Source organism: Kryptolebias marmoratus, linkage group LG4 (assembly GCF_001649575.2).
Source record: "Kryptolebias marmoratus isolate JLee-2015 linkage group LG4, ASM164957v2, whole genome shotgun sequence".
Taxonomy (NCBI): domain Eukaryota; kingdom Metazoa; phylum Chordata; class Actinopteri; order Cyprinodontiformes; family Rivulidae; genus Kryptolebias; species Kryptolebias marmoratus.
In genome coordinates this window covers 13,416,539-13,428,141 of record NC_051433.1, presented here as the reverse complement: position 1 = coordinate 13,428,141, position 11,603 = coordinate 13,416,539, and the positions used below count along the sequence as shown (strand labels likewise).

General features: G+C 41.1%; 2 protein-coding genes and 1 long non-coding RNA gene across 4 annotated transcripts; 2 read left to right on the top strand and 1 right to left on the bottom strand.

Moving 5' to 3' along the window:
- Positions 1-86: 86 nt before the first annotated feature.
- Positions 87-3,209, top strand: LOC108235692 (transmembrane protein 82). Its single transcript, XM_017415840.3, has 6 exons — positions 87-548; positions 650-722; positions 815-1,007; positions 1,093-1,510; positions 2,380-2,564; positions 2,646-3,209. Exons 1-6 carry the CDS (start codon positions 461-463, stop codon positions 2,793-2,795), a joined length of 1,107 nt encoding a protein of 368 aa, XP_017271329.1. The 5' UTR covers positions 87-460; the 3' UTR covers positions 2,796-3,209.
- On the bottom strand, positions 2,652-8,520 carry LOC112450492. The gene is made up of 3 exons (XR_003039137.2): positions 8,389-8,520; positions 3,704-3,875; positions 2,652-2,760 (listed from the first exon to the last, which is right to left on the bottom strand). It is a non-coding gene; the product is annotated as an uncharacterized LOC112450492 (long non-coding RNA).
- Positions 5,830-10,898, top strand: fblim1 (filamin binding LIM protein 1). 2 transcript variants are annotated; one of them, XM_017415754.3, is made up of 8 exons: positions 5,830-6,023; positions 6,273-6,613; positions 7,544-7,635; positions 8,420-8,513; positions 8,599-8,768; positions 9,584-9,762; positions 9,937-10,057; positions 10,168-10,898. In XM_017415754.3, the coding sequence occupies exons 2-8, from the start codon at positions 6,286-6,288 to the stop codon at positions 10,276-10,278; spliced, it is 1,095 nt and encodes a 364-aa protein (XP_017271243.1). In that variant the 5' UTR covers positions 5,830-6,023; positions 6,273-6,285; the 3' UTR covers positions 10,279-10,898. The 2 variants fall into 2 exon arrangements, with proteins under 2 accessions (XP_017271243.1, XP_017271242.1); XM_017415753.3 differs by having other exon boundaries at positions 5,833-6,023; positions 7,502-7,635.
- Positions 10,899-11,603: the final 705 nt, after the last annotated feature.

The following is an 11,603-nucleotide window of genomic DNA, read 5'->3' as shown; positions in this document are numbered from 1 at the left end:
ATTTCTTTTTAATAATCTCAACAACACAGCTGGATGTTGGAAGTACTGTAAACAAAAACAGCAAAGATTTACCCCTAAAGCCGATTAAAACCTAATTATAGTAATAATAAAAATAAAAGTACAAGACGGATTTTTTTAAACTTAACCCCTAATTGAGGTGAGGTTTCATTTGAATCCTGATAAAAAATGTTTATTTGCTTTTAATCATCTTTTTGAGAGGACTTTCAGCCTCTTTTAGTAAAGAAAATGATTAGGGAGACAACTGGAGCTGAGTCGGTTTCACCTTTGACCCCGGAGAAGCTCGGATCAATAAGATCGGAAATAAAGACATCATTACTTCTTTACCAAAGGTCCTTCGAAAAGGACTGAACCCTGACAGTTTTAGTGTCGGACAGAGCTTCAGATAACGGCAGAAAAATCACAAAACATTTAGATTTTTGTTGTAAACTACGAGGAAACAATGATGTTGTTTCTCCCGTTTTCCTGGATCCTGGACGTTTTTCAGTGGACACCTTTTGATTCAAACCCTGTGGACAGCTTTTGTCAAGGTCAGTTTTATGTGTTTCCTCTTATTTTAATAACTTCTTAATTTGCTGTCCTATAATTGTCCTGCTTAGCTTTTTTACATGTATTGTTGTTGTGTTTAAAGGCTTTATAAGTGCCTGTGGAATATCAGTGCTGTACAATCTGATGAGAGTTTACTACTTTATTCTGGCATGCAGGTGAGATTATCCTTGAAACAAGAAAGCACAGATTTCAGAATGTGAATTTTACAGGGAATTGGGTTTTCTTGATATGTCTCCTTTCTGTACAGTGATTCTGACAGTGACCATGAAAGCAGACGGAGGTCCTCCTTATCAAGCAATCCTCTGAGGAGGAGCTGGAGAGCGTCTCTTCAGTTCTGGAGCCTCGCTGTCCTCCTGTCTTTGGTTGGGATGAGGGTCGCCTCGCTCATAGTGCTGGAGTTTCTGCTCAGAGCTGCTTCTGCGTGGGCCTCGTCGGGACCGGTGAGTTCCTCGGGCTGACGGAACATCTCCCCATCGCTGATACGTTTTCACTCACGCCGTTGCTTCTGTGTGTGTGTGGATTCAGGACGCCGCGGCGAGAGGTGTAGACTTTCTCCTGATCCAGTGCCAGTTTTCCCTGGGCTGCAGCCTCACCTGTACTCTGGCCTTCCTCCATCAGGGGGCTCCCCACAGCTCCTTGAGTTTGTTTCTGGCAGCTGCCCTCAGCTGGGCTCTGGCAGCCTACAGCAGCGGTCTGTGGACTCACGTGTCCAGACTCTACCCTCTGCACAGCACGCAGCACTACTGTGGGAAATGCATCAGCCTGTTGACCTCCGGACACACCATACTGGCCTCACTGCAAAGACTGGTTATCTTGACCTTTGCTGTAGCATCGTTGGCAGCTGCCTCGACGGTTTATGATCACTTCTTGTCTCACAAGGACGCTATAAAGTACTGGACTCCTCTAATGCTCTGCTACGCCATGTTGGTGGTTTATAATCAAGGTGATGATCAAAGCAGCTGCAGGACAGTGGTTTATTTTAATCTTATTTAATTTAGGCATTGAAATATCCAGGCTTTCTTTGAAAGTAAACTGCAAAAACAAAAACAGAAAGCACAAAGAAAAAAAAGAAAAGAAAGACCTGATGGCATCAAAATCCAACCTGCCAGCTTAAAAGTTATTTAAGTAATGACCAAATGGTGAAAATACCCAAACAAAACCTACAAGAGCATGCCAAGAATAAGAAAGTTAAACTAATATGTTAATATACCATTAGTGGTATTGCGGACAATTTAAAGTTAGCTTACAATAAGAAGTTTTAAGCAAAAGTTTTCAAATGTATAAATGTTTAAATAAAACTGAAATTGTTTAGGGAGCTCTGTTTTTATTGATTAACAGTTAAATTGTTTGTTAACATGAAAATCTGATTTGATATTTGGATAAATTACTGAAAAAATGGTCTTTAGAAAATGCATAGCTGATGGTTGCTAAAATTATAAATTCTAGATTATATATTATATTATAGATTCTTTTGTTTAACAATTTTGAGTATACATTTAAAACTTAGTAGATAAACAAATTAGTTAAAGTTGAAAGAAAACTGTGAGCTAACAATATTACTATCTAACATTTAACATTTAAAGTTTTTTGGCCAAATCTTTGTACACTTAGTTTGAGAATAAAATAAGTTCAGCTAGTAAAATAGGTTTTATGTTACAGCATGAGGAGTTACAAACGCTGACATGCAAAAAGATTTACAGTATTTATGTTAAAGTGTCAGATTTCTTTATTCCTATATGAAAAGTGAATTGTATTTAAGAATATCAAAAGGTAACTTTTTTTAAAATCACAACCTCCTTTTTTTATTTCCAGAGGAACAACAGCGGCTGACGGGCTCAGAGACCCTCCTTCGCACGGTGGTGTTGCGGCTGGGAGGCTTGCTAGTGCTGATGCTGACGATGGGCAGCTGGTCCGACGTTCTTCACATCCTGATATCTTTTCTAGGAGAAGGAGTTTGTCTGCTGCCCTCTCAGGATCTGCTGCAGGCTGCTTTAAAGGCATGATCGAATCATGTTTATTGGATTGTCGCAATCAGACTTTTCTTTTCTTATAATAACATTATATCGATTCTGTTCCAGGAGGAACAAGAAACCAGCTTGAGCAAAGATGAGAAGAGGTCCAGCCGCAACACAAAGACGAGAAGAACGTCTCCAGATGACAGTCAATCATCCTGTTCAAACACCAACGACTTATCTAAACCGAAAAGAAAAAACATTTGTTGTGAATAAGTTTAATGGCATTTAATTGCTCGGTGCCGCAAAACCTTGTTTTGACCAAAAACGAAGAGTAGTTTGGTGCATAAATCTGATTTTGATAGAAAGCTGAGCAGTTTAAAGATGTGAGAAAGACTCAGTTTGAATAAAGTGTTCTCATGAATAAAAAGCAGATAAATACAAATATCAGCCGAGCATTTTAATACGTTGTTTATGCTATATTTTTTGCTTGACCTTTAGGCAGTGTATGTTATTTAGAAGAAGAAATTGCTGTTCACATGTAATAGTTTGTTATAGTTCAAGCTTCTTTATATTTATGGTTTTAAGGACATTTCTTCGATGGTTGTCACAACAGACACAGGAAGACATTGTTAGTATAATGACTGTGACCACAAGTGACCAATTAAAGAGGCTCCACTAGTTTTACTCCTTAACATGAGTTCAAGTGGGAACAGCTTGTTATATTTGCCTATTTCCTGTTTTTTTTATTTATTGCTGTTCAAGTCCGATCAGATCCCCCAGGATGGATGTTGATACCAGATCTGAGATTCAAGAACTTTTAATCCAGGGAGTCCTGCTCAAGAAGGCTCAAGAGCTGGTTTAAAAGGACAAGAACATTAAAAATAAGAGGTTAAAATAAATATGTAAGGATATATAGAATCTAAAGACCAAACAAATTTATTCTAAAATAAAGAAAACAGCAACGCTCATAATGATCGTGCTGCCATTATGGGTTCTCAGAAGAGAAAACTTAAAGCGAAGTTATTTAGTGTCTTTATGTTTGGTGGAGCTGAGGGGAAATCTCTGCATGTGCACAACAAACACTCATCAGCAGGCGTTCTCTTTACTGAAACACCCCCAGCTAGAACAGAGACGTGCCGATTTCCTAAATCAAAGCGAACAAAGGAGTGTTGTTACAGTACCGATGACAGAGGAGAACCCAAACGCAGACATTCCTCATGCTGCAGGAAGCCGTGCAAACGTTCAGAAGGTGCAGATCTGCTTCAGTTGCTTATCTGACAGACAGGAGGAACGGCACAGCTTTAAAAATGAGCCCGCAAAACAAAACTCCAACGCCTCGAACAGGGCAGACTCCTGAAATCAAATAAGAATAGAACATGAAAACTAAAGCAAACAACTACAAGACTGAGTTACTAAATGAGACACAAAAAACAAGGAACTAAAACAGAAGTGAACTGTTTTTATTTATTAATAACTGTTGGAAGTGGGTTTGTCTGTCTGTTGGCAAAATATCTCATGAACAGCTTTTAATGAAACTCTCAAAGTAATCATTATATATAGATCTAGGACTGAATAACTTTTGAAGTCAGCCTGATTCAAGATGGCCGCCACAGCTAAGCAACCTTAGCAAACACAGAAATGGCTGCAATGAGCTAAAATTTGGTGTGGCAGTAGCTGAGAGTCATCTGCCGATAATCCTGTGAGCGCTAACTGATGAGATCTTTGTGTAAAACTTTGCCTTGAACTATTTTTCTGTTAGCAAAATATCTCATGCACCACAGGGCAGATTTTGATAAAACTTTCAGAAAGTAATCACTGAATGTCCATCTGCAGCTGATTAACTTTGAGAGTCAATCTGATTCAAGATGGCCGCCACAGCCAACCGATCTTGGCTATGACCTCGTAATCTGAGTTGGAAGACTGCAGTCCTTGCATTTTATGCGATCCGTGTTTCAGAGAAGAAATTACTTCCCGGCTGCTTTAAACACAGCAGGAAATCTTGATAAAAAGCTATGAATGTGGTGTTTTGCTAAAACTGATGAAAGCTTTTGTCATTTTTTGTTTTTTCTGTAATCATTTAGATAAGAAAACCTGTAGGATCCGTCAAGGTTTTTATTATAGAAACAAAAAAGCAGATTATCTGGGACTCATCTGCCCAGCTTTGAAAAAAATGATATTTTCTGCTTAGCAAGAGCATTAGGAGCATGGTTTTTTTTCCAGCTTTTTGTCATGGCTGACTCACACATCCACCAAAGCGACTGAGCCTTAAAGTAAGAACTCAAACTCTGCTGTTGGTAAAAGTTAGGAGTGAGAAGTCACGTGGCACTGCAGAGGTTCACGGGGTTTAATGAGGATTGGGGGGTTGGAGCGTGGTGGTCCTGGGATTGTATCATCCGTGGGCATGCTCCTTCCTGCAGCCGTGACATCACTGCAGCATTCCTTTCCACAGAGCTGGAACAACAGAGACCCCCATCGTTCTCCCCATCTCCCGTTAACCCTCTCCGCTCGCCCCTGCCTCGCTCGGACCTGCGAATGTTTCGTTTCTTGCGCCGACCTCACCTTTGACTGCCGAAGGAATGCAGATTTTTGCTCCAAGCACAACAAAGAGCTCTCACACACATCACTCACTGCCTCTTCCCCCTCACACACACACACACACACACACACACACACACACACACTAATCAGATCTCCTCTTTCACAGATCCCATGTTTATGTCACTGTAAAGCTGCTCCTGAGCGTCTTGATCACCAAAATGCGTGTTCTGGTCTGGACATCTGTGGGGCCCAAAATGGAGCTAATGCCACAAGATTACTGATAGTGAGTCAAGGCTAAAGTGATATAATGTGGGGGAAGGGAAGAAGGAAAGAGGGAGAAGAAAAACGGAGGCAGACCCAGCGAGGGAGGTATAGGGAAAGTAAAGGTTTACAGAACAATACGAGAAAAGGTTCGAGGCTGGAGCCGAGGGAGGCAGGTACAGTCACATCCTGCTGGCATGCGGAGAAATAAAGACATGGGAGGTGTCTCTGCTTGTCCACGTCAGGGTGAAAACCTTTAGACTCTGCAATTGTAAAAAAACAAACAAAAAAACAGCAACTTTGTTCCTTTGGTTCTGACTGCACAGCTTCATTGCACAACTTGGTGTGGGTGCAAGTCTGTGGCAGACGTGTAGGTGCATGCGCATTCCCACGACTGCCAAGTTTTCATAGTGGATGAATGTGTCATGATTTTTTTCTTTTTTTTTTTTTTTTACTGCACTTTGCCAAAGATTAGCTGTTCACTTTTTATGGTCAGGAGGGAGGCTGTATTGTCATTCAGCCAGAGAAGGAGGAGGGGTCGGCGGACGGGAGAGCTGAGGGAGGGGAGATAGAGAAGGAAAAGGAGTGGCTTTGCTGCAGATAGTCGCCCCTCTCCACCGGAGTAAAATCTTCTCTCAGAAGAAGGAAGAAAGAAGAGAGAGAGAGAGAGAGAGAGAAAGGGACACTTTCTTTTTGTTCCAGGTATGTAGGAGCAGCTCACGCAGGGTGTGAGTGGCTTTAAAGGAAACAGGTTGTTCAGACTGGTGCCTTTTAAACCTTAAACCATTCATTAATGAGAGCTAAAAGTGTGTGGACATACTGAGGAGTGCCACAAAGTGGACTGTTGAGATGATAAGAATGAAACCTATGGCTCACTGTTAGCATGCTTCTTTCTGAGATCATTTGAAATCCACGCTTGAGCCACAAACGTTGTTCTGTACTTGTGTAAAGGTTTCACGCGACCATGGCATCGGCAGCTCCCCCGAAAAGGATGGTGTCCTCCGTCTTCATCACTCTGGCGTCTCCTCACCGAGCCACCGTGACCCAGCAGCAACCTGCCCTCCAGGCCAACAGTGCCCCCGCCAGAGAGAAGAGAGCCAGCCAAGGGGATGACGTACCTGCCCACAGACCCAAGAAACAGGAGCCGCCACCACCTGGCGCCCACAGCAATGTAAACAGCAAGAGGTGGACCCACGGAACCCGAGCGTCAGACCTTCAGAGCCCAAAACCTGTCCAAACTGGATCCACCAAAGCAAAGCTGCGAGAAGATCAGAAACAGAGGGGCTCTCCTGGTATTTATAATCCAAATTGCTTTTAAATGTGCACTAGATATACAGAAAGCTGCCTTCAGTCATTACAGTCCAGCTGGGTTTCATCACAGCCCGTTTGGGGTCACTCCTCTATAATTTGCATGGGAAGGCTGCCTTTAAACAGCGTCAAAAGTTGTGAAACTCTCAACCCGTGTTGTCATTTCCAGCTCTTTAGTGTCCTCCCTACAGACAAACAAGATCTGATTGTTTCCCGACCCTTTTCGGACTTGTGTAAATGTTACAAATTTAGTCTTTTTGAGAAGATTTATTTCCTCTGCGGCTGCAGGGGGAGCTGTCTGCAATCAGATACGGGTTGACGTTTTAAAAAGTGAGTGATGGTTAGAGCAGAAAACGGCGAGGAGTTAGAGAGACGTGAGCTTCTTTCCGCTTGAGGACAGAAAGCCTCGGGCCGCATTAATGACACAACACACACCAGGACAGGTGAAAATGAATCTGCTGCTTCACACGTCGAGTTTTAACCTGTCAGGACTGCAGTTCTCCAGAAACTGCTACATGGCTGAAAAACTTGTAGTTACAGGTTGAAATTGGAAGTTTTTTTTTTCTTTTAGTCTATATTTTTGGACGAATCTTGCAAAGAAACAATACATTTAGTCTGAATATATAGAAAGGGCAAAATGTTCAAATAAGACATTCATTTATCATCTTTTTTTTACTCGAATTAGCTATTTAATTGTTTTGTTACTCTTTTCTTTGCAGAGTATAGCAGATACATGTGTTTATATTTGTATGAGTATACAGCATGTTTAATCTATGTTGTTTTTTTTTGGCTTCAGTGCAGATTTGATAAAAATTTCTGTGCTGACTTGAAGCATAAGTGATTAAAATATATATATTTTTTCTATAAAACAGAGCTCCTCTCTCCTCCTGATGCACTTCCTTCCCCTCTTAAAGGAAAGCTCTCTGAGGAGTTACCACCTCCACCTCCACCTCCTTCATCCCTCCACCCACTGAGCCCAGATCAGCACCCAGTCAGCAACACAAAGGTATTCAAAACGTGAACGTCACAAACGGAGTGCCTTCCAAAACATTCGCTGCTTTAATAAGAAACATTTTGTTCCGTCAATGTCCAATCTGAATACAGTGAAACAAAAAAAAAGATCAAAAAAAGGGCCACGCTGGAACAGGAAGTCGATTGTTTTCACCGCTCGGCATCCTTTTTCTATTGTTTCTGCAGTTTTCTACTTTATACAGTTTCTTTTTTCTGCACAATAACACGAATGCACGCATGCTCTCTAGAACGGCTTCTTCCCCAGTTATGAAGCAGTTTACCAACCTTTTTAAATAAAAAACTCACAACTTTTCTGATAAAAAAATCCCACATTTTTAAAGTTATTTCATCAAGTTTTTAGATCAAACCTGAAACTGTTCCGTTAAAACAAAGTAAGATATGTACAGAGCTTAGCATAGCAATCCAATTTCTTTGAATTTTTATGATTTCACCATTCAGCAAATGAAAATGTGTGTATTTTTTTTTCTTCAATAAGAAGTAATGTGTCGTATATTAGAGTAGAATTATATGTGAAGAGATTTTGAAGCAGGTCACAAAATTCAAAGCCATTTAAAACTCAAATCAGTAAACACATTTAGATATTTGTTGGGAATTATTCCTGTGGTTTATCTGTTTAAAATAACACTTGACCTTTTCTTTTTTTCTTTTCTAGCATCAAACATGTCTGCTTTGGTCGAAATCAGTCACCGATTATCTGTGTGGTTCCTTTTGTGAAACCTAAATTTACCTCCGTTTTACGTGTGCGCTTTCCCTTGCAGGTGGAAACGTGCACGCCGTCTAACGGATCGACCCGGGGTGAAGAAACCTGCGGGGTTCACAAAAACGGCCAAGACACAAACACACATGTCAAAGGTGAGATCTCTACCATTACTGTTACATCCTGATTACATTTTTTTTAAAAACCTGCATAAACATTTGGCCTCTGTGTACGCTGCAGACGTGTGCGGCTTTTGTCGGAAACCCGTGGCCCTTTCTGAACCTGCGATAGAGGCCTTGAACAGGACTTACCACGAGGGCTGCTTCCAGTGTAGATCTTGTCACGTGTCGCTGGCTGGGAAACATTACTACAACAAGGCAGGGATCCCACTCTGCGAAAGCTGCTACCAGGTAGATCTGAGGAGTCAAAACGACACACGCTGCTCTGCCCTAACAGGTCAAAAAGCTCTTTGTGAAGGAACAAACCCGTGATTTGTAACGTTTAGCTGAAGAGGTTTATGCCTCTGAGCTGGGAGCACTTAAAGAGTGTTCCCACCATCTTAAAGGACGCTGCGGTCCTCGTTTATAAAATTTAGCTTCCAAGCAGTCTGACTGGCATGTAAAAGAAGGGATTTCGTTTTAGACTTTGGCTGTTTTTTCACTCATCATAAGTGAGTTCCTCGTACCGGATCGTTTTCTGAGAACTGCTATTTGTTAAAACCACTTGACTCTGACCTATGAATCATTCAGGCATCAAAAAGGCTCCTAAACCAAAAAAGTGTGTTGTGTTGATTGATAACAGACAACTTAATAATGAACCAGTTTAGATTTAGACCTTTAGACTCTTTACTGGCAGCTTGTCACAAAGAGAAGTCCCAAATTTTTAGCTGAATCTAAGAAAAATACTAACGATAACAGATTTACAGATATATTTAGACCCAACAAAGTAATTCTGAAGGATAAACTACAGGATGATACACCTCTCAGGTCCTATTTCAGGTATTTGTTAGATTTTCTCCTGTTTCTTAAAGACATGACCTTCCGATACCGTCTATCTATTGTAGATTTGCAGAAAAATGTTTAAATCGGGTCACATTAAAACACCTTTTGACTGCTGAAGTAACTAACAAAGAGTCTCATGGTGTTAACTGTGAAAAGCTTTAAAGTAAAACAATTAAAAAGTCAGTCCATAAATCCAACTAACCACCACTTGTTTTGCATTTTAGGCTAGTTTGGAGGTTTGCTGGGCTTGCGGGGAGGTCATCACAGATCAAATAATCCGTGCACTGGAGCGAACGTACCATCCTTCCTGTTTCACCTGCAAAACATGCCAGCAGCAAATCGGAGAGCAGGCTTTTGCTCAGGGAGAGGTCGGGGAAGTTTACTGCCTCCAGGACTACTACAGGTACCACCGTGGACAAATGATAGAAGGGAAAAATCTGTTTTATGAACACGTTTAAAAGATGTTGATTGTATAAATCACGTTGTCTAATTTTGAGTCGTTTTCTGGGTTTAGAAGACGCGAAACACAACAAACTATTTAACATTTCCTCTCGTTGAAAACTGTTTTTTTTTAAAGGAAATATGCACCACAGTGTAGCGCCTGTAACAAGCTCATTATTCCAAAAGAAGATGGTACCGACAGCTTTACTGTCGAGTGTTTGGGGCGTTCGTACCACGAGAACTGCTACAGATGTGAGGTAGGTGCTCCCTCGGCAAACGGCCCACTTTGAAGACATTCTGACAAATACGTAAGCCCACAGACACTCGAGTCATCGCCCAGTCTTCAAGTCTTTCTTCTCGCCTGCAGGTCTGCGTCATCCAGCTTTCCCCCGAACCAAACGAGCGCGGCTGCTATCCTTTCGAAGGGAAAATGCTCTGCAGAGCTTGTCACTTGAACTTGGCTTCTGGGCAGCAGTAACGTCGGTCGGGGAAAGACTCGGCACCACGAGCTCGTGCCTGTTCCACACAACGAGAGACTGTGCATTTCAGAGCAGCGTACAAAAAACACTTTTTACCAATAGAACGTGCAACATCTTCACAATATATCAAGCTTCTTTTTTAAAAAATGATTCTTCCTTTTATACCCGATCGTTTTGCACTCGAAAAAGGAAATGTGTTTAAGCAACTGGCTTTAGAAAAACCACACAAGAAACATCTTAACTGGTATGCTTGACCTCTTCAGGAGAGTTTAAAATCAGAAACAAACATGCAGAACATAGAAAAGAAACTAATATAATATATAGTTTATCTAAACAAACTCCAGCATGCATACAATCAACAGAATGTGTTGCACATACAGTATAAATGTGTTTCATTCATATCTATGCAACTTGTAACAGATCAAGAAAAGCTGAAAGAGAATAAACGTCAAGCAACCAGATTAATGTTATTATTTTTCAGGGAAATATTAAAATCATTCTCACTGATTTGACAGTAAAATTCAAACTCCAATCAGTTCAATCGTCTTTTAGAATTTTATATATGTATCTCAAAATGCTTACAGAAATATATGTGTATTAAAAAAAACATGTAAAATCATTGTGTGAGAAAAAAGTGCTTTTCTGTTTGCATTTACATGTGGAGCGTCACTGTCAGCTATTAATGCAACCAGATGCAGCCAAAGCTTTGATTACGTTGCACGACTGCTCTGAATTTATGATTCTTCTTTGTTTGTGTTTTTTGTTCAGCCCATAATTTTGACCCAGGGCCACAAATCCCTTGAGGTTCCCATTCGACCAAAATAGTCATGCAGGCCCGACAGGCAGCGCAGCTCTTTGTATGTAGTTTTACACGTCCCTTTTTAACGACGGCGTGAGGACTGGTTGGGTTTGTGACCGAGCTGTCTCAACGTACGAACTCGTTTAGGTAACCGGTGCTTGGTGGGAGACTGCTGGGGCAGATCCAATCAGGATGAGGATTTTAATAACCCAGTTTCATTGTGTATTTGTCTAAAATACAGCATCAAGCTTGAGCATTAAAACAGACACAGGCAAGCGTCGTAAAGGCCGTAAATGGCTCATTGGATAAAGCTAAATACTGATGTGAACGGCCTAAATGTGCATGAAAAAAAAACCAACTACGTCTGGAAGTTTGATCCTCTCTGAGCCAAGCTGTAGGACCACCTAGTGAATTGATGTGACCACAACAAGCAGCCGAATGTACATCTTGGGGTAAAAAAAAAGCTAAATCCACTCAGCTGTCGGCTGATTAACGATAATTAAACAGCCATCTTTGGGAACATTA

Coding starts and splice junctions, on each gene's coding strand:
- fblim1 (XM_017415753.3), top strand. CDS start 6,286: ATGGCATCGGCAGCTCCCCCGAAAAGGATGGTGTCCTCCGTCTTCATC. Junction 6,614..7,501: donor GAAACAGAGGGGCTCTCCTG/GTATTTATAATC, acceptor TCTATAAAACAG/AGCTCCTCTCTCCTCCTGAT. Junction 10,058..10,167: donor AGAACTGCTACAGATGTGAG/GTAGGTGCTCCC, acceptor TCTCGCCTGCAG/GTCTGCGTCATCCAGCTTTC.
- LOC108235692 (XM_017415840.3), top strand. CDS start 461: ATGATGTTGTTTCTCCCGTTTTCCTGGATCCTGGACGTTTTTCAGTGG. Junction 1,511..2,379: donor GTTGGTGGTTTATAATCAAG/GTGATGATCAAA, acceptor TTTTATTTCCAG/AGGAACAACAGCGGCTGACG. Junction 2,565..2,645: donor TGCTGCAGGCTGCTTTAAAG/GCATGATCGAAT, acceptor ATTCTGTTCCAG/GAGGAACAAGAAACCAGCTT.